The 24,637-nt window shown below is 46.9% G+C and overlaps 1 protein-coding gene across 16 annotated transcripts in view; it reads left to right on the top strand.

Annotated features, from left to right (window-relative positions):
• TCF7L2 (transcription factor 7 like 2) overlaps positions 1-24,637 on the top strand; it is a 194,323-nt gene that overhangs the window by 155,307 nt on the left and 14,379 nt on the right. For 6 of the 16 annotated variants that reach the window (XM_040624650.1, XM_040624649.1, XM_040624639.1 and 3 more), the window contains 6 exons: positions 13,391-13,523; positions 15,769-15,871; positions 17,849-17,935; positions 23,262-23,387; positions 23,896-24,055; positions 24,367-24,474. In XM_040624650.1, the coding sequence (XP_040480584.1) occupies positions 13,391-13,523; positions 15,769-15,871; positions 17,849-17,935; positions 23,262-23,387; positions 23,896-24,055; positions 24,367-24,474 (717 nt within the window). Of the gene's footprint in view, positions 1-2,270; positions 2,871-13,390; positions 13,524-15,768; positions 15,872-17,848; positions 17,936-23,246; positions 23,388-23,895; positions 24,056-24,366; positions 24,475-24,637 lie in introns of those variants that run through there. The other 10 variants (XM_040624637.1, XM_040624642.1, XM_040624641.1 and 7 more) reach the window with 5 other exon arrangements.

Below are 24,637 nucleotides of genomic sequence, written 5' to 3'. Positions count from 1 at the left end.
TTTTTTTTTTTTTCTTTTCCCTTAATTCTCTTAAAAAAAAAATAACGAAAAAGAGAAAATGACAATACTTTTTTACTCCGAACTTTCAGCTCGTGACAACGCAGACCTGCTTTAGTAGTATTGTTGAACTCGGAAGTGACTGTTTGGGGCGGGGGGTTCGTTTCTTTTCGCCCACCAAGTTAAAGTCACAGACGCTCCACCCTCCTGGCTCCCCTCCTTCCTCCCTATCCCCAAATATTTTCAGAGAGGGTCCGCATTTTTCTACTTTTCGTATGCATTCGTGCAAGACCCGTTTCCCCTTCCGTCCGTCTCCAACTTCTTTATTTAAAACAGAGCGCCAGAACTTTTGCTGCTTGCTGTGGGTGAGGACGGTGGGGCGCAAATGGGCAGTCTCTCCAGCTCCTTACTTTATTTCTCCTCCACTTGATTGTGATTTCATACTAAAGCGAAAGGAAGCTGTTGCTCTTTTTTTGTTTGTTTGTTTTTGGTTTGGGGAAGTTAAAAAAAAATCCTATAGAGCTTTTCAGTGTCCATCACCTTTTGATTTTTTTTTTTTTTCCTGGAACTGTTCTTCTAACACACTGGGCCACCCTGGGGAAGGACTCGGGATAGGGTGATGGGGCAGCAGATATCCGGAAGCAGTTTCTTAGGAGGGAGTTTGAAGAAATTCACCAGATTTCCCTGTTCTTTTTAAGGAGGAGGAGGAGGTCTGTCTGGAATGTGTTGGCTCATCTTGCTGTTTCCATTTTCCTTGTCTTTTGAGAAAGCCAGAAAATACCAAGTCAAAGTTGCCCATCCTGTTTGCTGCACTTTATAAGTTATTGTTGCTGAATGATTGGGAGCTGTCCATCAGCGGGGAGGGAAACTTGCAGTTTACTTAAGAAATTGCATGTGTGACAAAGGCAGCTGCCGGAGTGTGGTGGTCCGCGTGAATAGAGGGAGGGGAGGCAATTAGGAACTGTGTGGTTGGGGCTTTTTACTTGTCAAACTGGAGGCTCATTGCTTTTGTTATCGCCATGTAAAGGGAAATGGCAGGGTTTTGTTTTGGTACTAAGGACCTTAAAGATTGCTGCCTGACACTTACACAGGAAGGCCGGATAAGTCTAGAAATAGGGGCCACAGAGCAGTAGTTTAAAAAAGAAGAAAAGAAGAATACTAAGAATTCTCACTTTTTTGTTATCTTTAAGCCCTTCCAGCCTTTGTTTTTGGTTTTTTTGGGGTGGAGGCGGTGGGGTGGGGTGGAGTGAAGTGAGGGTTATTAACTTGTCTGGTGTATTAAAGACCAACGTCACGAAAAGAGTCCTATAAACAGCTGGGCAGTCGGGTCGGTAAATTAAAAACATCTCCTCGATGTTAGGTGTCCTGCCGCCAGAAGAAGGCAAATCTTTGCCCACTGGTCTTGCTTCAAGCAAGACAGATCCAGGATCCCATGTGGCAGCAGGGGGGTTTCTTACCTGCATGCAAATCGGAGTTGTGTGTTTGCTTTTGAACGGGGTGAAATTATTTAACACTTGGGGTGGGAGAGGACCCGAAAGGCTCTTTTGGTCCTCTGCAAGTTTCTTCTATCTTTAACCCCTCCTGGAGCAGCCACCCTCCCTCACTCCCCTCCTTCATGTAAAAGAGGACGATTTCAGGCCTGTGATGTCTGAGTCTCTCAACTCCAATTAAGTTAAACCCACACCAATGTACCCGGCCCTGGATCCTATGAGAGCCCCAGGAAAAGTAAGTCGGGTTTGTGGGATTTAGGGCTAGCCTTTTGCATTCCTTTGCCTTCTCTTTTCTCTCTGTCCGTCCCTGTCTGTCTGTCTGTCTCTCTCTCATTCGGGGGAAAGCTCAAAAACTCAGCAGTCAAAAAGCAAGTTTAGCGGTGTGACTGCTAGAATGCCAGGAAACACAGGAAGCTTACGTTCTTCTGCTTCCAGAGAGGTCAGTTGAAAATCTTTCCAGCACAGTCTTTTACTCTAGAAGGAAAAGAGGGTGTGTGTGCGTGTTTGGCAGACAAGGCCCTACCAAGTGTCACTCCCGTGTCACTGTGACAAGAAAATATACTTTTCCCCTCCCTCCTCCTCTTGCAATGCAGCCCTCTCTCGAAGAAATTTGTTTTGAGGGATTTGACAATCTTGCAGATAAAGTGCCGGCCTCCTGCATTCGGTTGATCATTTTCCCTCATGGCTGACCGTAATTTCTTAGCTACTCTTAGCGGTAGCTCTGTCCCTGCTGCCCAAGGTAACGGGTGAGGGAGGGGGACTTAGGTGCCCTGAGCTGGCTGGGGAACATGGGCCTTCCCCCTTACTTAACCGATTTTTTAGTGGTAAAGATTAGAAACTAGAAGAAGTTTCTTTCCTTTTTTTTTTTTTTCTAATTAAGAATTTAAAAAAATCAGTCTGCAACCAGTTGAACTAGATTATTAGGTTTCTTTTTGCTTTATTTTTTTTTCTATTTTGGGTTTGGTTTTTTGAGGGTTGATGCCTGTGGAAGGGGACGAATTAACAAAACAATGATGGGCAACTGTGAGTGAGAACTCTGAGCATTTTGAGTAAACCAGGGCAGAAATTTGGAGCCTTCTCTATCTTTTAAGATGCTTTTTTCCAGCTCTTTAAGTGAAAGGCATAAAGGGAGGGGAAGCTGGGAGGAAGAAGAAAAGTGAGAAAAGCAGTCAGGGAGGAGAAAAAAAACTGGCCCAGTCCCATCTTGAAGGTACAGAGAAAGTTTTTTGTGAGGTGGAGAGAAAGAAGACCAAAGCTGTTATGTACCCTAGGGATACAATTTTAGTGGGGATGGAAGATTTGAGTGGGAAGGGAGGCACAGTGGCCTCCGGGCTCTCTCTTTTCCAGCAGTTGGGCGGTTGGCACCTCAATTTGAATTGCTGGGTGAGTAGTGGTGTGTGTGTGTGTGTGTGTGTGTGTGTGTGTGTGTGTGTTCGTGTCCTTGCTTATGGTCTTGACCATTAAACCTCTGTGCCTTTTTTTTTTTTAATTCAGACAATGGTAAGGGGAAAAACAAAACCAAGAATAAATGGTCAACTCAAGCTGTGCCCTTCCGCTGTGTACTTTCCATAGCAGTGTTTTGGGGAGCTGGGGAGAAAGGGTTAAAAAAAAAAATGGGGAGGAGAGAAAGCTTGACTTTCATCACAGTCCTTAAGCTATATAGCAATGCAGAGCCTGCAGAGCCGGCTCCCCAAGTTCCAGGGAGCTGGGGACCTGGAAGGGGGTGATGGGGTTGAGGATTTCTTTTAACAAATAAATGTTTCTCCTTCACCCACCAGGGTGGGCTCCGTTGGAAGAAAGAGAAGGGAGAATGACGTTGCCTCAGAGAGGAGCATACTTTCAGAGCTCGAGACATCCGAGCACTCAGGCTTTGACAGTAGCAGGGCTGGTGTAAACTGTATGTTTTGGTTTCATATTTAATGCTGACTTTCTGTTGCTCTGTCTTTAGTTGTATTTATTTTCAATCTCCAAATTTAGATGCCAGCCTTTTAGGGCTGCTGTCCTTCCTGTGGTGTCTGTATTTTCAAAAACATAAAACGTGTTTCGAGTTTCGGGAACCTGAGCAGGTGACCCATGACAACCCATTGTGGTGTTAATGATTCGGAAGAAGGTCCTTTTGCGACACCAGTTTGAGGCTTAGGTTACACTCTACTCTGTTCAACTGTTGGGTCAGATCCTTTGCCACAGCTGTCAGGGCATTCTCGAATCGGGAGGCAATTCCTATGACTACTTTTATCACTGTCTTTTGTTGTTGAGTGGCCAAACACAGAAACCTTTGCAGTGGTCAGTCAGCTCTTAGATCTGATTTTGGGAGGGGGAAGAAAAAATGAAATCTACGACAGACTATAAGAGTCCTTAGGTTTTCCAAATCAGGAATTAAATCCTATATATCCTATTAAAACACAAAGTGGTAAATACTTCTCTAGTCGAGCATGAAGCAATGACCGACGTATGTCTTGGTTTTCCTTTCTGGTCGTGTGCAACTTTTCTAGTTCAGTCTACGATCATGTGAACTGTCCAGAATCGTGGGGGAAAGACAGTGGAAGCTGGCACTGCAAATGTCTAAGTTGTGTTGCCGTAAATTTCCCAGCCCAACCCAGTCTCCCTTTCTGAGATTCCTGAAAGGTTCCAGAGCTTTGTTTACTCAAATTACTTGGGTTACTTAATAGCAGTCCTGCTGCTTTGGTGGCCGCTAACCCTCCATTCTTGACGTCTCATGAGAAGGGAGTTGTTTGAAAGGGTGAATTCCCGACTCCAATGATACAGATATTATGATCTTTGTATTGTCACAACAGGCTGCTGCGTCGGCATTTTCTGGAAGCAACAGAGCCTGCAACCTTATATTCTTAGGGAAACCTCCCTTTTGTGGTTTGGGGTTGGTGGGGGGCCTGGCTGAGCTATGTAATGGAATTCTTAACTTCTGCAACATTTTGGAATGTGATGAAATCTTGCCATGCCCTCCAGATTGCATACTTCTGCACGCGTTTGAAGATTTTTTTTTTTTTTTAATTGGACTTTGCCTGGGTCATTCCCTAGTTACGTTAAACTTCCAACTCGTCAGCTTGCTTTTAGAGGGGGTTGCATCTTTTCACGTTTTTCATTTATAGAGACTGTAGATGTCCTTTAAAGGATGCCCATATTTGGGGCACTAACAGGGCAACAGAGTGCGGAACAATGTAGGACCGCCTCTGCATTGGTCATGGCTGAATTCCCGCTGAATCCAGGGTTTGGGAGCATTTGTGTCCGATGGGCCACAAGAAAACGTTCATCCCTCCTCTCTGTTTACCTGCTCTTTTCTAGGGAGAAATTCACCTGCTCTCTGAAGGAAACAGCTGTTTCAAAGAGCACTTATCAGACTCCATGTAGCAGGCATGAATTTCAAATACAGTACTGTCTAGATTTGAAAGTGAGGCACAGGGTATATTAGAAAAACAAAAGACATTTTTGTACAGCTGCTCATTGTAAATAAATTAGAAGGGTGGTATCAGGTTTTGTTCACTACTTTCTTGAAATCCCCAGGATGTAATAACCATTATGTACTTAAAATTTACTCTATATCAAAATTGGTGATTTCCTTTCCATTATATTCAGGAATCCCCAGATTTGGGTTTGTTGGGGATTTTGTGGGGGGGGGTAGCCTGGAAATCATTTTTTTTTTTTTTTAAGTTGTTTTGAATTTGAGCTTTTGGATTTCTTCATTTGGAATAGGTTAGTTTTATTCCTGGCTCTGTTTTGAAAATCTGCTCTCCTAGAAACAGCTGTACCCTCTTACCCAATTCTCAAACATTCTCTGCAAACGTGGGACACTCAACAAGATTGATTATGCTAACACTAATCATTTAATACCCAAGTAGTAGAGAAGTATCTTATGGGGGGGGGGTTGCAAACTCCTGGGAAATTACTTAGGGGTGAAGTGGTTCGTTCTTCATGTCTGAGACCCGGTGGAGGATTAGGACAGTCAGAGGACCCCGTTGTGCCTGCTGCACCCCCTCACTGACCTCCACCATGCTGTAGCACGTTCTTGGAGGGACACAGGCAGGAAGAAAATCCCGGGAGCTCACTGGTCAGGGGCCAGCCTAGACCCGGCGGGCTGAGACTTAAGCTTGCAAGTGCTTTAAAGGTTAGTTGGGGGAAGCACAATGGGATGCTTTCTTTTTATTGGGAAATAAATGAGAATGAGTGGAAATAAATTATGTTTAATGAACTTAACTGGAAGTAATTGTTCAAGAGCCTGTGAAAGCACAGCTTTGCTGGGTCGGCCCTCGGCTGCGGCTCTCACGAAGCCAAGCAGCTGGAGCACATCTTTATTTTCCAGGTTAAAATGTTCCCCTTCGTGTGCCCACTCCCCCACCCTGACACCTCCAGTCCCACTCCCAGCCTTCCCCTCCTCTTTTTTGAGGATTAAGAAAAGGTCATTAAGAGCAGAATTTGGCCCCTACATCCTGAATGCTTGGCAATCTGTTTGGTGTGTTACCAGCTGGGTTGTTACATTATGGAAGGGAGGGGGCTGGCGGGGGGAGAGAAGGCCGAGGGCTTAGGATGGTTTGAGTTAGTCCTATGTATATGCATATGTGTGAGAGAATTTGGATGAAAATTGACTGCACATTTATTCTCTCTCTGCCTGCCCTGTTCAATCATTTCCCTGCGCGAAGAATTTTAATGCTTGTGTGAGCATATGAGAAACTATGAGTCGGCAGAATTTTGTAGAAAGCAGGGAGAATCTCTCTTCCTCTTCTTGCTGTCTAAATGGATTTGATTCTGGGGTTGGGGGAGGGGTCCGGCCATCAATAGTTTACCAAACAAACAAGCAGCGCCCTGAGGGTCAGGCTTCCTTAGGTTCCAGAAGCAGTGATTTTGCAGCCTTGTGGGTGAGCCCTGGAGTCCCCAGCAGCACGGCCAGGTGAGGTGGGCTGTGTGCTGGCGTTGCGGGGTGGGTCCTTCTTTTCTGCACCTCACAAGCAGACCTCCTTTTTCTTAACCACCTCATTTCTCCAAGCAAAACTCAAACCCTGTGAAGTCTTCTCTCTTCCTTATTATTCTCAGTAGCAGTGATGTTGCTAGCGATATAAGTCTTGTGCAGGGAAACACTGTGCCATTAGCTGGGAGCAGGCCCCTCGGGAGGAGCAGCCATCGACCACGAGTGGGCTCTGGGTGCTTCGCTCAGTGGGTCCTGGCTGGCTGGGCTTCCAGAGCTGTTGGGGGAGAGGGGCAGGGTAAAATGTTTGCAGAAGCCCATCTGTCCAAGGGTGGGAGCCTGCCCGCCACCCTTCCCCTCTGTGTGTGTAGGAGCTTGGCAAGATGTGTTAGCAAGCTGTTCGCTAGGTAAGTCAGGATGGGCCTGTGAGTGCGGGCCTGGCGTGCGCGTCTCCTGACGTCATTCCAGCAGCCGCAGTGGGTGCTCCTTGTTGGGGGAATGGGTTGTCGAGGCAGGAGGGCTACCTTCGCTGACCATTCCACCACTCTCTGGTCCATCACCTGAAAAAATAGGACTAGTTGAGCCACAGAGGGTTGTCGATGAGTAAGGAAGAGCCCCTCCTTCATCTCCAGCCCCTCCTCTCCAGCGGCGCTCCGTGGCTCCAGTGACGTGCGACATCATTCATGTTTCGCTAGTCGCCATTGGCCTTGGTGTAGCCATAGTCAGCGGCATCCGGCAAAATGCATGGAGATGAGCTCTAAACCCATTTTTTAACGTAAACCCGGAATGAACAGTGTCCCTTCCTGCTGCTGATTTCAGCCCCTGGGAGGGCTGGGAAACCAAGACCACTGAAGACCTTCCATATCCACCCTGGGGAGGGGAGAAGGCTGACAAATGCTCCTCTGTGCTGCTTTTGTTTTATTGTGCTGGGCTCCTCAAGGCACTTTCTGGCCCCATTTGTCTTCTGCAGAAAAGGAGAGCAATAGGGGAGTATTGAAGAGGAGGGCCGGCAGAGAGGCCGGGGCCACCAATGGCTCTATTTGTTTTCGGCATCTGCTGATTAATAGGTTGTGAGGTGAATGGCAAGCTTTCATTCCCTTTGGGTTCCCCACAGTTACAGAAGGTTGAGGGGTCGGGGTTAGAGGAGGGGTAGCAGGGAGATCTAGAAGTGCCTGAATCAATCTTCCATTCGCCAGGTTCCGAATCACGAGCAGCATTCGGACGGGTGTGTGGGCGCTTGGCGATGAGGGTGGCATGGCCAAGTTGCAGAACACTGTTGCTCAAGGGTTCTCCAGAGGTCAGAGGTCAGCCACTGGGGCGCCCCCTCCCAACTCCCCCCACTGTAGTTGGATGAATACTTTGGGTGGAATAGCTTTGTGCGCTTTGAGGGCTGGTAAAGGCCTTTTTTTTTCCTTTTTTTTCTTTTTTTAAATCATTTAACTATTCTGTGCTCAAAACCCATAGAGCATAGTGACCAGACCTGGGGAAGACTTTGGGTAGCAGCCATTTCTCCAGGTAGAAAACAGAAAGCCCTAATGATTTATGGTCAGATGAGGATTTTTGCTCCCTTTAAATAGATACTGTTTACTTCATTTAATGGGTTCAAGGTTTTTTTAGCTGACTTTTCCTTTAGTGTCTTATCAGCTGGAACTGACAGCGTGCATTATGTTTTTATCACCAGACCCTGTTGGACCCTGATACTGTTTGTGTCTATTTGAGGTGCAGAAACATCCCATTTAATGTCTTTATCCCCCACCTCCCCTAATCACCCACACTTCGTAAAACCCCCGCCAACAATGCCTGGTACCCTATGGCAGGGGTGATCTCGCTGAGACAGGGAGCCCTGAGCTACTCCTAACTTGGGGTCGGGGGGGGGGTCAGGGGGCACTGTTTGCTGAAGCCAGTCTAAGTTCCAAGGACTGGTAGGTGGGAGTGTGAGGAACAGATCCCTTTGTGAGTCCTGAAGCATCTCTGTCCAGTTGGGAAGGTTGGCCCGGGCTAAGCTCAGGGGGTGCAGCTCACTACGTCAGCACAGCAGTGAACCCCTTCCCAGCATCAGTCTCTGCAGACGCCGTAGGCTGGTGCTGTCAGGCAGGTGAGCGGGAAGACCTGGAGACACCACCTTCCCAAGGCCTCTGACCTGGGACACCTACTATGTGGAACTGTAAGAAAGGCCAGTGACTTCACAGGTGTGCTGTGAGGACCTAATAAAGTACGTCCCACTCAGTACTGAGGCGGGCTCAGTGGCAAGACTGCATTCAGAGGTGGCAGTGGTGAGCCGTACTGGGGTTGACTGGAGAGCTTTGGGGACAGCAGCTTGTCAGTACGCCTGTTCTCCCCTCAGATCATCTAGACAAAGTGTTCTAGATGGCTCCAGGGGCGAGTGCCAGGTGCCGATGGTGTGGGTGTGTATGGGAAACCGTAGCATAACTCCCAGACCTTATGAGGAGTGTTTTAGTCACACTTTTGCTGTTTTTGTGGCTTAGAGATTCTTAGTTTTCAACCTGTTCCTAAAGGGTTCGATACTTGTAACTGGGCTTTGCATGCAACTCTCCGTGACCGCCACCACCCCGACCTTGAACGTTAGTTAGCTGTCACTGGAGGTAATGATTTTGCACCCCCTACGCCGTTTTGAAGACCTACTTAATATGTAGATAAGGTAGTTACCTAAAAGGTACCTGGTTCCATGTTGCAGTTGTTTGCCTTGAATAGTGGACTCTGTCTATAAAAAGATAAAAGGGGGAGAGATGCATATTTCTGCTGTTTAGCCCACCAGCGTAGATTATTGCTTTCATTTAGATTCCCTGGATCATTTCTGGAAGGTTGTCCGTATCCTTCCCCCAAGAAAGATATTTTCACCATTGAATTTTCTGAGGGTGGTAACAGTTTTGAACACAATCCTTAAAGACCCCTTTAAAGAAGTGGGCACTGATCGTAGGGAGGGGGGGTCTCAGGGACATTGCCTATGTAGGTCGGTTGGTGTTTCACTTACATGAACTCCTGCTTCAAGGCCCTCATCCTGATTCCGGAAGGCCCTAGGTCGTCTCTAGCTATTCTTATTTAACTTTCAACTCTTCTGTACGCTTTCTTATCTGTTAGCATGCTAAAGTGATGGTCTTTCTCCAAAGAGACAAAATAAATACATTTGTTAATTAAATATCACATTTTTAAGAAGAGCATGCACTTGGGGAACGGTGGGCACAAAACCTCCATACACTCTTGCCCCATAATAAACATCTTGCCTTTGAACTAAGGAGTGCATTCTGTGGATGTATTTCCCCTCTGGGAATTTGATTAGAACATGCTGGAGGGGTGGCCAACCCCACCTTCACTGTGCATTCCTTATTAGTACTCATCGGACAGTATTTTTCAAAGCTTCTTTGTATTGCATGTGTAGCTCTGTGCCAGGCCTGGTGTTGAGCATTTTACAGGCATGAGACTTAATTTTTACGACGATGCTCTGAGGTTGACCCCCGTTCTCATCTGCAGTTTGCAGAGACAGGACGAAGCTCCTGAGACAGGTTGCACAGCTGGACAGGTCAAATAGAAGTTCAGTCTGGGTCTTTCCTGCATTCACAGCCTTCACTCTTGCTCACTGTGTACATTCTCTAAAACCATTTTTAAGGCACTGTACTGATGAAGTACAAGACTTACTGGTTTCTGAAGGTCTATCCAGCTTTGTTCTGATTCTGAGTAGACTCCATGTTAGTGAATAAATCTGTGAGACTGTGAGTTCTCTTCTTCTAATGACTGTAGTTGCAATTTAGTGGTTCTTCGGGAACTTATGAGTCTCACCACGGCCACAAGCTGGGCATGATGGGATAGAAAGTTCTAGAAGACACAGACTTTGTCCTTAAGGAAGTTAGCTACAGTGGGACCAAGAAAGATATATATACGTGACTCCAGCATGGACATGATGCGACATAGAAAGAAATGACTGTGGGGTCCTTAGGCTGGAGAGGGGGCATTTTCACGAAGAACGTCCTCCCGTGCACAGTAGCAGTGCAGGTGCAGGCAGGTCATATGGGAATCGTGACTGGATCTTGGTGTCTGCCTGGGATGACTGCATTCCTGCCGCCTGCTTGCTTGGGAACCAGTCAACCTGGAGAGACGTGTGGTTTCCTAGGGACCTAACTTGGCATACAGTCATGATCAGAAAAGAGAACCATGTCCACTAGGGTTGCCATCTTCCCCTCCTACAGCTGGACGGCAGTGGCTTCGAATCTACCCTCTTCCATGTTCTAGAGTCTGACTGGACAGGAAAAAAACCTGTTGGCTAGGCTCTAGCGTGCAAAGTAACAGGAAGGTGACTGTCCAACTTCTGTCAGAAGGACCTTCCTCCACGTCTCTAAGGGGAAGAGGGAAAATGAGCTTTCACATCCTACACCCAGTGAGCGCCACTGATGCGCAGACTCTGTCTTCATCCATCGCTAGACGAGTAGAGAAAGGTTTGCCCGCGTTGCCTGCTGGTCCTGCTTGGAAGGCGGCCATGGCATTTGTGCTTCCGAGATGTAGACAGAACTGTGCCATCGGGCAGCTTCTCCCTAACGATAAAATAATAAATAACAAGAATAATAAACCACCAGTCCTGTGTTTGCCAAGTGGTAGGTTCTGGGCTGAGCCCTTCGCATGGATTTTCTTGAGAACTGGGATTCTTAACCTTTGTACTTGTCTGTGCCCATGTGGTTCTCTGGTCTAGGGGTCATGGCTGAACAGATAGAGCCGCCATCTAGGGCACTCAGTAGGCCGACTGAAGATGCCTGGGGCCTGAGCCCAGACCTACTGAATCAGGTTCCTGCTGAATGATTCATGGAATCAGGCATCTAGATTTGTGACCAGCACCCTGAGAGAGGCTTGACTCAGCCAGAGCTGAGAATTGTAGGCTCCATTGCCCACTACCAGCCCTCTAGCTCCATCCTTTGCTCCCTTCTATTGTTCATGGAAATCCTTCAGTCTGGAAGTGATGGTCTTCCCTGCTTTGTGTTATCTCTGGTTCTGCTACTCATCTCCTGGTTTTGCCACCCTTACTTTGAACTGTCTGGAACGGGTCTGCCTTCTTTCATTGCATCAGGTGTGTATCTTTCCAGCCAAACAAAAAAACTTCTGGAGGGTGGCAGTAGTCATTTTCCTTTCCTTCTGGTGGTCTTCACTCCTCTGAATGGGCCTGTACCTCCCTCTCCTTTTCTTTCTCCTCTCCACCCCAGCACACAGTAAGAGTTCATTTGTTGGTTACTTTTCAATTTGTCCTAAACAGAAATGTTCCTCCAAAAGGATCCTCGGTGCGTGTCCATAAGATGCTGGCCCTGGCCTTGAGGCAGTAGCCCTCACTCTGCTGGCTTTGGCCTTGTCCAGACCTTCAGGGCTGCTAGGGAAGTGTGACCAAAGCTCCCTCTGCTTTGGTGCTTTTCATTTCAGTGCTTGGATTGCACCCTGGTAATTCACAACATGAGGCGCTTTGAGCAACTAGCCAGCCTCCTCTGGAAGTGTCCAGTTGTTTATGAGAATCGTTAAACCAGGCTGTTCAACAGTGTTGACTTCTTTTTCTGTAGTTTCTGGAGCATATGGAGGAAGGCCATATTTTATGTTCTGAACATGCTCATGAAAGTTAGAAGCCCCTTTTAGAGATGCCTTCCCCACAATTAACTGGGGTGAGAAATACTCTTTGTATATTGTACCCCTTCCTTATTCATTAAAAAAAAAAAAAAGACAAGAAGAAAAACGCAAAGCGGACTAAGTGCTCAGTGGTCCCTGAACTCGGGAGGCACTAGTGGGCACCACTGAAACCTCACTTCTTTCCTTGTAATGCAATTCCTTTTCCTTGATGTTAATGCAAGTTGTGCCTTCCTAAAAGTAATAAAAGGAAATGAAGACACGTTCTGAAATGAAACTTGACTCTAATCCATTCATCATCTAATACTAGCCTCTTTATCTTCGCTGGTACCTAATCTGGTTAAATGTCCCTGTTGTAGGATTTTAGTGAAAATCCTCTATGGGGAATAGGGTTTTTTTTTTTTTTTTTTTTTTTTTTTGCAATTGGATTACTCTCAGTAAATGGCCCAGTAGTTTGCTTGTTTCAGCTTCGTTTTTTCTTTGTGGTCTTGCTGGGCTAAGTTACAGCACAGCATAGTGGAGGGGGTGGGGCGGGAGAGAAAAGGGGATATTGGGGGGAAGAGGAGAAGAATTTGGGAAGGTCTGATCGTGGCAACTAGAAAAATCTTTAAAATGCTTTTTTTCTGTTTTTCCTGCTCTTCCTACCTATCTACCCTTCCTGAACATAAAAATGCCTGTACTTTGCTAGAACTGCCCGTTTCTAAACTGCACCCCTTTATTAGCCCAATTTATCATCATCCAGTTAATTTATTAGCATTCCCCCATGACTTGCTAATGAAATTCCTAATGAATCAGGGCTGCTGTAATCTGCATAAAATATGCAGGTGCTTGCCTGGCAGTTTAGGGCTTTCTGGTAAAGTTCACACTCCCAACCAGACCTGGAGTGGGGCTTTTCATCCGTGCTGTCTGTAAAGGGTTGTAGCATGCCCTCTGGTTCCCAGGGTCAGGGAGCAGTCAGGAGCCGGAAGCCTGCTTGCCTCCTGAAGGTCCCTCCGGTGGGGCCCTGGGGTCAGAGATCCCCCACCCCCCAACATGCAGGAACGCAGTGGGCCTGGTAGATTGAAGTCCCCACGTCCTGCCAGTCGGAAAAATGCACAGTCGGGCTCCATGATGGGGTGGTGGTGGAGGAGGTATTTTTAAAGCCAGGCTCCGTAGGGAGGTAAAAACAGAAGCATGCCTACCCAGAGAGCTGTCTTTACAAATATCTGTTATTTTTAATACGTGGATCGGGGCCAGGGCTGCGGGCAGAGTCGAGTGCATCTTACAGAATCTGGGCGGGAGGGCATGGCCCCCGGGGCCCCCGGGGCCTGTGCTCGGAAGTCTGAGCTGCCAGGAACCAGCTTGATGGTGTCCTTCTCTGTTTCTTTCCCGCCCACAGTCGAACAAAGTGCCAGTCGTGCAGCACCCTCACCATGTTCACCCTCTCACGCCGCTCATCACGTACAGCAATGAGCACTTCACCCCGGGAAACCCACCTCCACACTTACCAGCTGACGTAGACCCCAAAACAGGTAGGCTGAGCACTGGTGGCCAAAAGCGGGTGCTGGGTCTGGGGCCTCCTGACCTGCTGGGATTTGGGAGGGGCTGTGGGCAGTGGTGGAGGGGCTCCTGTTCCTCTCCTGGGTGTTGAGAAGAAAATTCTTCGGGGAGGCCAGAGCCTGGTGAGGGAGTAGCTTCCCCTATCCTTAGGAGAGGGCCATGTGTAGAGCCAGCAATCTTTCTAGATTGGAAGGGCTGGCTGTGAATCCTACACCGTTTTTCAGGAGTAGCTTATAACTAACTCCAAGAGCCACAGACAGGCTTGGAGGCATCTCGTGGCCTTCTTCTCAGCAGCTTGGGAATACAGGAGCCCTACCAGCATGGCTCCCCAAAGCCCGGGTTCCCTTAGCGGCTGAGGGACTCCAGTCACTTGATGATGACTTATTGTTGCCACATCACTGGGTCCCGTATCATCTTGCTCATTTATTGGGGTTCCTCTTCTGCTACAGTATCCTGGGTATCACCAAGCCCATTATACAGATGTGAAAACCAAGTCTGTCATGGAACAACCAGTAGGGAGGGTCTCAGGCGGAAGGTGCCGCGTCATCCTTCAGCTCTTACGCTTGTTCCCTCCTTCCATCCCATGCACTTACTCACTGACTGCTTTTTCCCCAAAGAGGGAAAGAGAGGGCAGGGTTACTTGTAACTCTCCCTGTAACAAGATTTCAAACAAGCAACCGGCCACAGCTCCTAGAGGGATGGTCATGGGGAGAAGTGCTAAGGCCAGCACAGGCCGGGTGGTACACTGGCTGGGGTTTCTCTAACCAGCTAGTTAATTAGAAGGGTGAATTTCAAATGGCTCTTCCGTGTCACTTCGTCAGATGGCATTGTTTGGTGTCGAGCTGAGGTAGATTGCCCGTTCATGCAGACTTTGCTGCCCCTGAATGAAGCCACACATTAGCTGGTTTTCACCAGCCTCTGAGCCCCCTTTGTGCTCATGGGGGACCCAGCCTGGTGCTTGGATGGCTGGAGGAGGCCGCCAGCCGGCCCCAGACTCTGCCAGTGAATGGCAGCATCAATGTCTCATTTAAATAATGGTAGTACAGGGAATAGCTTTTAAATGGTTATCGTAAAACATATGATTAACGTCTGCAGACTGTTTACTTTTCCTCTGCGAACATTCTTTCAAGTGTGCAAATGGCTTGGTGTAGGGTCCAAGACCAGCTAATCTGTTTGGTTTTTGTAATAGAGAGAAAGCAATGTCTGCATGAAAATGTCACCCAGGGAGACTTAACTTACAGATTAAAAGCTTCCTGAATGAATTAAAAAAAAAAAAAGGGAATAGTTTTCATCCACGGACACGCAGCTCATTACCTCCGATACTGCGTTAATTCTGCAGTGTTCGTTTTCTTCCCAGTTCAGCTGCTTAGATCAGTTCCTCTGTGTCAGAATTGCTCCCAGCGCTCTTGCTTTGCCCAGGATTGAGTGCAGGACGTGCTCCCGTGGAGTAAGTCAGTGGGCAGTGGCTCGGACCTTCAGGACGGGCTCGGCTGTGTCGCGTGCACGTTCCCAGCTCTCCTGATGCAGCAACTGGGGCTACCTGGCCAGCAGCTAGGGCTGATTCTCCCGGGGGATGGCCTCCAGAGAAGTAGGTTCTAGATCCGAGTCTGCTGGTCTGCTCAGTTCAGATCCTACCCTGGAGAAGAGGCTGTGGCTTGTGGTGAGTTTCTGCCACAGCTCATCATCTAAGCTGAGGTGGAGACCTTCTAGAAGAGTTACCTTCTTTGAAAGAAGGCAAGAGTCACCCTCCAAAAGCCATAACTGAAAAGGTGTGATTAGAAACCTAGATGAGGTGACTCCGGAACAGACAAGTCATTAGAATTAAAAGCAGTGGAGGCCCAAGTTGGGAGGGCAAAGAGAATTTACAGGCCTTGATCACCTACTGTGTGCCAGGCCCTTCAGACTTGTCTTTAATTTCAACAATCACACTTATCCCATAAGGCAGAAATACCCAAGATGGTGTTTTTTGGGGTCTGCGTTTCCCCCGTGTACCCATCCACCTAGAATAAGATAGACTGCTTTGTCAAGGTAGGGCGGGGAGAGACGATGAACGAAACTTACCCACAACTCTTCTAACGATCATAGTCATGGAAAGACTCTCGTGCTAGCTCTTCTCGTGGAAGAGAAGTCTCAGTCCTCCTTTCCCTCTTCCCATCCCCTGGCAGTTTCTCTTTCCTTCTCTCCTCCTTTTACCTAAAATGCCGCTTCTCCTCCCAGGAATCCCACGGCCTCCGCACCCTCCAGATATATCTCCGTATTACCCGCTATCGCCCGGCACCGTAGGACAAATCCCCCATCCGCTAGGATGGTTAGTACCACAGTAAGGAGTTCCATTTTTTAATTCCCTTTTTGTTTCTAACATGGGCATGCTTGTTATTTATCCTGTGCGTGTGTGTATGTGTGTGTGTTTCGGAAAACAGGGGTGGTGAGGGAGGGCTGCAGGGGGTACGTGGGGAGGATGCTCAGCCAGGTGCCCTGTGGGGAAGCAGGCGAGTCAGTAGCCCTTCAGATGGGCCATGTAGGAAAAAGATATTGACACTTAGCGTTCTGAACCCATAGTCCCCAAAGACTCTAGTTTCTCTCCGTGAACAAAGGTGTCCTTAAGATACTTTGGGAGCTGCAGAGGCTCTCAGGGCTTCTATCAAAGGAAGCCGATCATGGCTCTGCTGCTGGTGGCAGCCCAGACTGGAGTCCTGTCATCGGTTTGAGGAGGCATGGGAGTGGGAACAGGCATAATGTCATTTTGAAATCGAGGGGTGAGAGCAGGGGTGTTATTCTCTCAGAAACCCCTAGCCCCTCACCCCATCCCGACCATTACTCCCAAGGTTGGCAACAAGAGTGGAAAGGTCTGTCTGTTGAGACAGACAGTATGCAACCAGCATCTGTCTGAGATTCTTGGTTCACCGGATCGTGAGGGGGTGGGGCATCCGGAATCCGTACTCCGGCCTGTGGGGCCTTCCTGGGTGTCGGCCAAGGTTCCTGGCAGTGCGAGGGCCTCAAACTGCCTTTGACGATTTGTCTTCCTATCACCCAGTCTTGCTTTTATAGTATCATCCATTCACCTTCCTTAGACAACTTAAAAACTGTGTGTTTCAGAGCCAGAGTAGAAAGGCCTTTATTGCATAAGCACACCACGCATGAGTGTGTGTGTGTGTGTGTGTGTGTGTGTGTGCGCGCGCGTGCATGTGACATCTGTTTCGTGGTTGCGTTCTTGTGTATGTATTTCTCCATGTTTATCAGTGATCTCTACTCTACAAAGCAAGGACAATTTGCTGTCTTAACAGGAGTACGTCCTGGGTAAACCTCTGAAGTTTGGGTCTCAGGGAAGACACCCTTTCGTAACCTTACAGAAGGTAGTCTGGAGTAGTTCACCTAGTATTTCTCTAGCTGAGCACACTCTACCCTGTTTTGTGAAAAACAGCTTGTGTTCTGAAGTAGCTGTACCAAAGACCAACCGTGGGTGTACTTTCGGTTGATTTTTTTCTCCTTCATTTTGTTCGAGAGGGTAGACAACGGACGTGAGCTTGTGTCCCATTTCTTCCTCAGAAAATGGGGCCATATTCCTCGAATAGTTCTCTGTCATCCCTTGCCCCGTTCAGCTGATGGGGAGATATTTGAAGGCTAGATAAAAAGGAATAGCCAACTCAGACAACCCTCTGTCAGAAAAAGTTGTGTGTCTTTCATGAGGATGCTATTTTGCATGTTGCTGTATTTTTTAATTATTGTAATGAGGTGTGATTGTCTATTGGTTACCCACAATTCTTCTTGGGGACTCTCCCCCCGGTAACTCTTGTCAACACTTGTTAATTTGACAAAAGGCTACAAATTAAGCTCTGTTAATTTAATGTTTTCTCACCGAGATCTAAATACCGAAAGAGGCCCAAAGCGTAACTGAAGTCCTTTGATTCACTGTACTTTATTTTGGTATAAATTTACATTCATTATTGTTTTCCTTTGGTTGTGTAGCCCTCAATTAGTGTGATGGCTCCATTAAAGCAAGCGAGACTTCGCCTTTAATTATTACAACAAAACACCTAGTTTCAGCTTGGGGAGAGGGTCTCTATTGACATAAGCAGAGGTTATAAAATTTAATTAGCCATTCCTATCAGATTTATGGCATTCAAATTGTTCTGTGTTTCTTCTCTTTGATCCTTCCTGTACAATCCCCAAGATTTTTGTTCTGATCAAATGAGAATAAAGCTTACTGTGCAGAGAGAACTTTCCCTTTTTCTTCTTTTTCTTTTCCCCACCCCCACCCTTGTTTGCACTCTCTTACTTTGTACCCCCCTCTTTATAGGCAAGGTCAGCCAGTGTACCCAATCACGACAGGAGGATTCCGTCACCCCTACCCCACAGCTCTGACCGTCAACGCTTCCATGTCCAGGTAAGTTTCAAGAACCAGGGCCTCCAACCAAGTCAACCATGGGGGAACTTCTCAGAAAGTTCCCTAGATGGCTCCCAGGCCATCCAGGGGCCATTCCTTCATGTAGTCCTAATGGTCTAAAATTGATAGGGCATTAGGCTTTACTCCTAGAAAATACTGAAAAATTAATCTGAACTTCTAAGGTAGGTGATGTCAAAGTTTCAAGGTTGAATCTGGGAATCAATGTATTGAGCGGTATTTTTTTTTTTTTTTTAAAGACTTTAAGAAGGTGGGAAGAAATAGGACATGCGGAACTTTTTGAAATGTTGTTTCTGTGTTGCTCTATACTGGGTAAGAAAGAAAAGGGGTGGAGGTAATTTTATTATGACGTAAAGGAGAGTTTGAGGAAGGGTGTGATCTTTTCAAAATTCAGATTCTTCACGGTCAACAAGAAGGGACACCCAGGCCCCAACACACCCCTCTGTAAAGTAGCACTGCCCCAAAGAATTAGAAGGGGAGACCCATATGGAATTTTAAGTTTTTTATTAGCCACAGTTTAAAAAAGTTAAGGGGGGAGGGGGAACCCAGGTGAAATTCTTTTTAACGATCTATTTTATTCAACCTAATATTGTAAAAATATTCTCATTTGGACATGTTAAGCACTGTAAAGCAACTATTAATGAGATTTTACACTCTGTTTCGTACTTTTTCTTTTCTTTTCTTTTCTTTTTTTTAAATCTGGTATGTATTTTAAGCTTAATAGCACATCTCAATTTGGACCAGCCACGTTTCAAGTACTCAAAAGCCACGTGTGGCTGGTGGCTACCACACTGACCTGTGCAGCTCTAAGTCGTGGGAAGTTTAAAAAAGAAAAAAAAAAAATATCATGTGTGTGCAGTACAAGAATTTGAAAGGAACCCGTCAAATAACCAGCAAAAAATTCCTACACCCTGACAAAGGACATATGATGTTTGCTTTCTTGAATAGGGAGCTTCTCCAACTTCTAATTTAAGTATGTTGGGTCACAAGCGCCACACTAACTTCTCATACTTTGTATGAAATATTTTGCTGTGTTTATTTGGATAAAAATGGTGACTTCTTCCTTTAAAAAAAAAAAGTCGTGTGTGTGTTTATGTGTGTGTGTGCATTCATATATGTTTAAGCACATAAAGACGTGTGTAACACACACACACACACACATACCCACATGTGTGTACCTGGATCTTTCTAATCCCCTGTTCTCCTCTTCCTCCCTTGAATTACTTCTGGCTGATCTTCAGTGAGTGCTAGTTTATTTACAAACTGGTTGGCAGCGGTAGGCTTAAGTAGTCACTAATCGCTCCTAATGATAGTTTTATTTTCTGTTCATCTGATTTTCAGTCAAGTTAATTAAATCGGTGGAGGTTTAGACTTTCCTGATGGGCTACAACAAGTAATCCATTTTGATGATGGCCCATAATTAAATCAGCATGCATTACATGGCAAGGATGCTGTCCCTAGCATCCCCCGATCTCCGTGGTCCGTATGGGAACCCAAGACCAGAGGGAGGGTTGGAGAGACAGAATAAGACAGCCCCTTTTCCTGCTTACAAAACAGTAATTTGGGTGGGGGAAGAGCAAGAATCACATTCATTAAGAAAAACAAGCTGTAGTCTACCTCACATTTGTAATTATGCCATGGAAATCACGTAATTTTCAAGATCCAGTCCCCGCGTGTGATAAATGATCTCGGTTTCAAAATCCACACCGATATGACTTAGGCAGGAAAATGCCTGTGCGTCCTCTTCTCCAGCGAGAGGAGGAAGGTTATGTTCGTTAAATAATGTCATCGCAACCTTGCAAAGCACGGGAACGCATTGGGAGTCTCCCAGGAGGAGAGCTGCTTCCTAATCCACAGCTCATCTTCCCTGCAAACCGGCATTTATCATGCACCTGATTGTTTTTCGTGTTTGTTTATTCGCTGCATTCGAGAGGTTAAAAGCAGTGAAGGAATCGTAGGATAGGGATTGGGGTTAAGCTTATCGATTGAATTATCATTAGGAGGTTAGCCGATGATTTAGAGGTGGGCAAGGGGTGGAGGAAAGGAAGGAAATAGTGGGAGGAAAGGTTAGGGGCTCAAGGTACAGGGGGGAGGTCGCTGATTCCCCAGGTAGGCCTTATGAAAGGTAGCTAGTTAAAAAGCGTATACAGCAAATTAAATACATTATTGTGGTAATGGGGCGACAGAAGTAGAGGTCTATTATACTTATGGCAGTTATAGGAAATGTAGGCAGCTTGCCCTGTTCCAGAACACCCTTTGATATTCATTCTATTCAGCAGCCAGGGCCAGGACTTCTCAGAATTAAGTGATGGGTCATTATACTTTAAACACCATGGAGAAGCCTAGATTGGCAATTAAACAGCTCTTGCTGACACTCACTTGTGCCACCCTGTGACCCCCTTTAGATTGAGATGTTGGAGCTCCGGGCCCTCAGCCTGCTAAATTGGTGCAAGGCTCTTCTCCTGACGAGAGCGGGCTCTGCAATCTGCCGGCTTCAAAGGGAGAGAGATCATGTATAAACCATAATGTGGGTGCACCGTGGCTCACAAAAAATAAGGCAGGAAGAGATGAAATGTTACAAGTGCAAGGGGGAAATGAGAGAATAATGACAAACCTAATGCAACTCAAAGCAGGATTGTTGCACGGGAAAATGCATCCCACTGCTTGTGCATAAAATCAAGGCCGGCAGATGACATCCAGTTAACAGAAACGTGTCAACAGTGAAGTAAAGTGAGAGTGAGCAAGAGAGGAGCCCCTGAGACAGCCAGAAACAAAAATTAGTTGTCCTTAACAAGTTAAGGTTCATCGTTATATTCTGGCTCGGAGCCATAAAAGCAGACGGGGGTATATAATGAGCTGCTTAGAATTTTTAGGGTGTTTATTGCATTTCATGGAATCGTTGTCTGCAGAAAGGAATTGCTTAAGCAAAGGTGTGCATGTAGCCCCCTCCCCCACCCCCAGCACCCCGTTTCTTTCTCTGCTATACGTTTTTCAGATACATGAATGTGTGTGTAGGCGTGTGAACTTGGAAGTGTTCATTCCTCATGGCCTGCCCCGCAAATTTCGCCCCACCCCAAAATGTGCTCGAACTGTGGCGTCTGCCTGTGGTGTTTGGTGTGTGTGTGCGTGCGTGTGTGTACGTGTGTGCCCGCACCTGCACCCCCCCACACACAGTGTTTTTCTGTCTCCCCCCTTCTCTCCCTCTCTCTCTCTCTGTCATCCCCACTCTCCCCCTTCTCTCTCTCTCTCTCTCTCATGTCTGTACACATATTCTCATTCAGCAAGAAGAGAACATATGTATTTGAGGAATGTCAAGCCTTTAAAATTCACAGTAAAAGCCGCCACTCCACCCATCGCTTCACCCAAGGGCTTCCAAGAACACATGTTCTTAACTTATGTTTCCTCAGAGGCCCTCATGCAGTGGGAAGGAGCAGGGTGTAACATGGGAGCCCAAGTGCCTTCCGAGAGTTTGCTTTTCATTTTCTCGGGGAAAGGGAATGGAAGTTGTTTGTTTGGGTTTTTTTTCTTTGTCTTTTTCTCTTAGACTCTTTCCCTCCTTCCCTCCCTTCCTTCCTCCCTTCCTTCCTTTCATATACACTAAAGGATTTACATGGTTCTTACTAAAAAATCACGTCATTGCTACTAAACTTTGATACTGGCTTAAATTTGTAAAAGGCAGTGGTGGGAGAGGGCCACATCAGGATGGAATTTCTGAGTCAAATGTCCACTGCGAGTCTGGCCCCCTTCAGAAATCTGCCTTGTGCGTTGGTATTTTCTCTGTTGATGTACCCAGATACAGTTAGTACTTTTTTTTTTTTTTTTTTTTACCATTTTTCAAATTAACATTTGCTACATTATTTGGGTGAAATGGAAACTGTTTTCATCTCCAGTCCACATAAGGAAAAGAACCTTGTAAATGCAGGATCCTTTTGAAATCACCATCTCGATAAACCCTTATTAGTACTCCCAGTACCCACCAGAACTGGCTGCCTGGAGAGCAGGTCTTCATTCTCTGGATGCTCTGTGGGACTGTTCTAGTTTGGATTTACTAAGAAAGCATCAACTGCTTGATCTGGTTCTCCTTCTCCCAAACAGCACCCTGCCCCCTCACTTGCCTAACCTGAACAGGTTGGAGCCTGGAGGCCGCCATTTTGTTTTCTCACTGGGTTCTACCCTTTTGCCCCTCACCCTACTCTTCTCTATGGTAGTACACACTCTTTTAAGATGGATGGTTCTTCTAACCCAGTATAACTCAGGGTGACTCCAAGCATATCAGAAAACGGGAAAGCTGTTTGTCTGATTCAGTTGTCACTTCACATGTAGGCCAAGATGAGCATTTTAAAATTAGCTCTTTATGTTCTGGTGAGTTTGCATGATAAGGAAATGCTAATTTAGGGCCTAAGGGGGGTTTCAAAGAACTTCCTTTAAAATGGGCAGTATTAGAGGAGAAAACAACCTTTACTCATATACTTACCACTTGGATAATCATTTAGAAGGCCTTTGAAGGCATAGGCAGCTTCTTAAGTAAATGTAATTTAGGAATCCTCAGATTACAGAGTGGGCAAAGGTACACATCCGAATTCAAAGCTCTGTTTATGTGTTTGTATAAAATAACAGCTTTTTTCCCCCCATCTTTCCATAAGAGGATACAAGCTTATTTAAAATATCTGTGACTTATGATGAGAACCAGACAGGAAGTATTGGATTTTCCCCGTCTTTCTGCCTCACTTTCTCTCATTTCCTGTCAAAACGGTGGGGCACATCAGCTAAAGAAAAAGAAAAATTTTATTGTACTCCATCAACAGAATGTGGCCTAATGAGGCATGCGCGGCATTGTCGGAAATGTGTACTTCAACCACGTTAATATTTTATTTAGCTGTCAATATGCAACAATAGATTTCACCTTTCATTCTAGAGCTGATTAGGACTTAGGAAATTGTCTTCTTAGATGCCACTAATAATGCCTCAAAAAACAAGTGGACGTGTGATTTCCAGCAGGTAGTCCGAGCCTACTTTTCCGCCCAAGTACATCCGTTGTATTTGTCTTTTGCTAAAGATGTTAAAAATCATAATGTCTCTTGTCAGTAGCAATAATGAAGGGGAAGATTGGCTTTAATGACATTATGAGAATCATTATGTTTAATTTATCGCTAATTAATGCTGACAGGTTTCATATGCCTTGGGTTGCTTTCATGTGAGTGTTACGTGCTGGGTTGTTTTTTGTTTTTTTTTTTTTAATTGTGTGTACACATCCCTCCCCATTCATTCATTTTGATTCTGACGATTTACACAGCTTCCTGTCTTCCAGGTTCCCTCCCCATATGGTTCCACCACATCACACTCTACATACGACCGGCATCCCCCACCCGGCCATAGTCACGCCAACAGTCAAACAGGAATCCTCCCAGAGTGACGTCGGCTCACTCCATAGCTCGTGAGTGTCGCTCTTTCGGTCACTTTCTCCTTCCCCATCTTGTCTAGCCCATTGTTGTTGTCATGGCTGCTGAGTGGTGGCCTTGCCCGTGGTTGGCCACGGCGCGTGTGCCTTGGGCATACCTGTGTCCTTGGAGAGACTGGGGTTTGCAACCGTGTCCCCGTCCCTGACCCCCCGCTGAACAGTTGGAGGTCTGTCCTGTGAGCACGAGAGCCACCGGCCGAGGGGGAATCGGCCACACTGTGCTTTTCTCTCTGGCTTGGGAAAATGGTGTGTCGGGGACACCCGAGGAGGTGATTTTGAAATCTTTCTCTTCCCCCACACCCTCGCGAGGATGTTTTTGTTCCGCTTTCCAGGGTGGAGAAGACCCAAAGTGGAAACGTACTTCTGGTTCAGGCCTGCGAGGTTTGGGCGTCGGGCAGCCGGGGAGCTGGCTTCTCTGCTGTGGAGGAAGTGGGACCTCGCAGTTGTTTATGGGCTTGTGTCTGTCTGTTCTGTCTATATCCAGAAAGCATCAGGACTCCAAAAAGGAAGAAGAAAAGAAGAAGCCGCACATAAAGAAACCTCTTAACGCGTTCATGTTGTATATGAAGGAGATGAGGGCGAAGGTCGTGGCCGAGTGCACGTTGAAAGAAAGCGCGGCCATCAACCAGATCCTGGGGCGAAGGGTAGGTCGCTCCCTCACTGGGAAGGGGGGGAGGATGGACCGGGGCACGGTGGGGGGCACGGCAGCCCTGTCCCTTCAGTCACGTGCTGACTTCTGCAGTGGCCTCCGTGGAGGCCTGACCAGAATGGCCTTCTCCACACCCGCCGCCGTCCTCTCCCCGGAGAGCGAGCCGTGAGGGAGCTGACAGAGGAGGTTCTGTCTGAACGCTGCTGTGCGAGCCAGGCCTCTGCGGGACAGAGCCACCTCTTAGCCCCGGCCGCAGGGTAGTTTGTGACGTTTGCCTGCCTCTCCCTGCCTCTGTGTCCCCTCCAGTGGCACGCACTGTCCAGAGAAGAGCAAGCGAAGTACTACGAGCTGGCCCGGAAGGAGCGACAGCTTCACATGCAGCTGTACCCCGGCTGGTCTGCGCGGGATAACTACGTAGGTGTTCGTTTTTCTCACAACTAGAGTCTGTAGAGCTGTGTTGGGGGTGCATCTGCCCAAAGGGAGTGCTTCCTGCCGCCTTGAATCAGGCCTCAGAACCATACAGTCTGCCCAGTCCTGGAACCGGGAGCATCTTGTCGGAGGACCAGACTGGGCGAGG

Source organism: Ursus maritimus, unplaced genomic scaffold, assembly GCF_017311325.1.
Source record: "Ursus maritimus isolate PB19 unplaced genomic scaffold, ASM1731132v1 scaffold_7, whole genome shotgun sequence".
Lineage (NCBI taxonomy): Eukaryota > Metazoa > Chordata > Mammalia > Carnivora > Ursidae > Ursus > Ursus maritimus.
The sequence above is the reverse complement of the archived record's forward strand: the minus strand, read 5'-3'. Positions and strand labels throughout refer to the sequence as shown.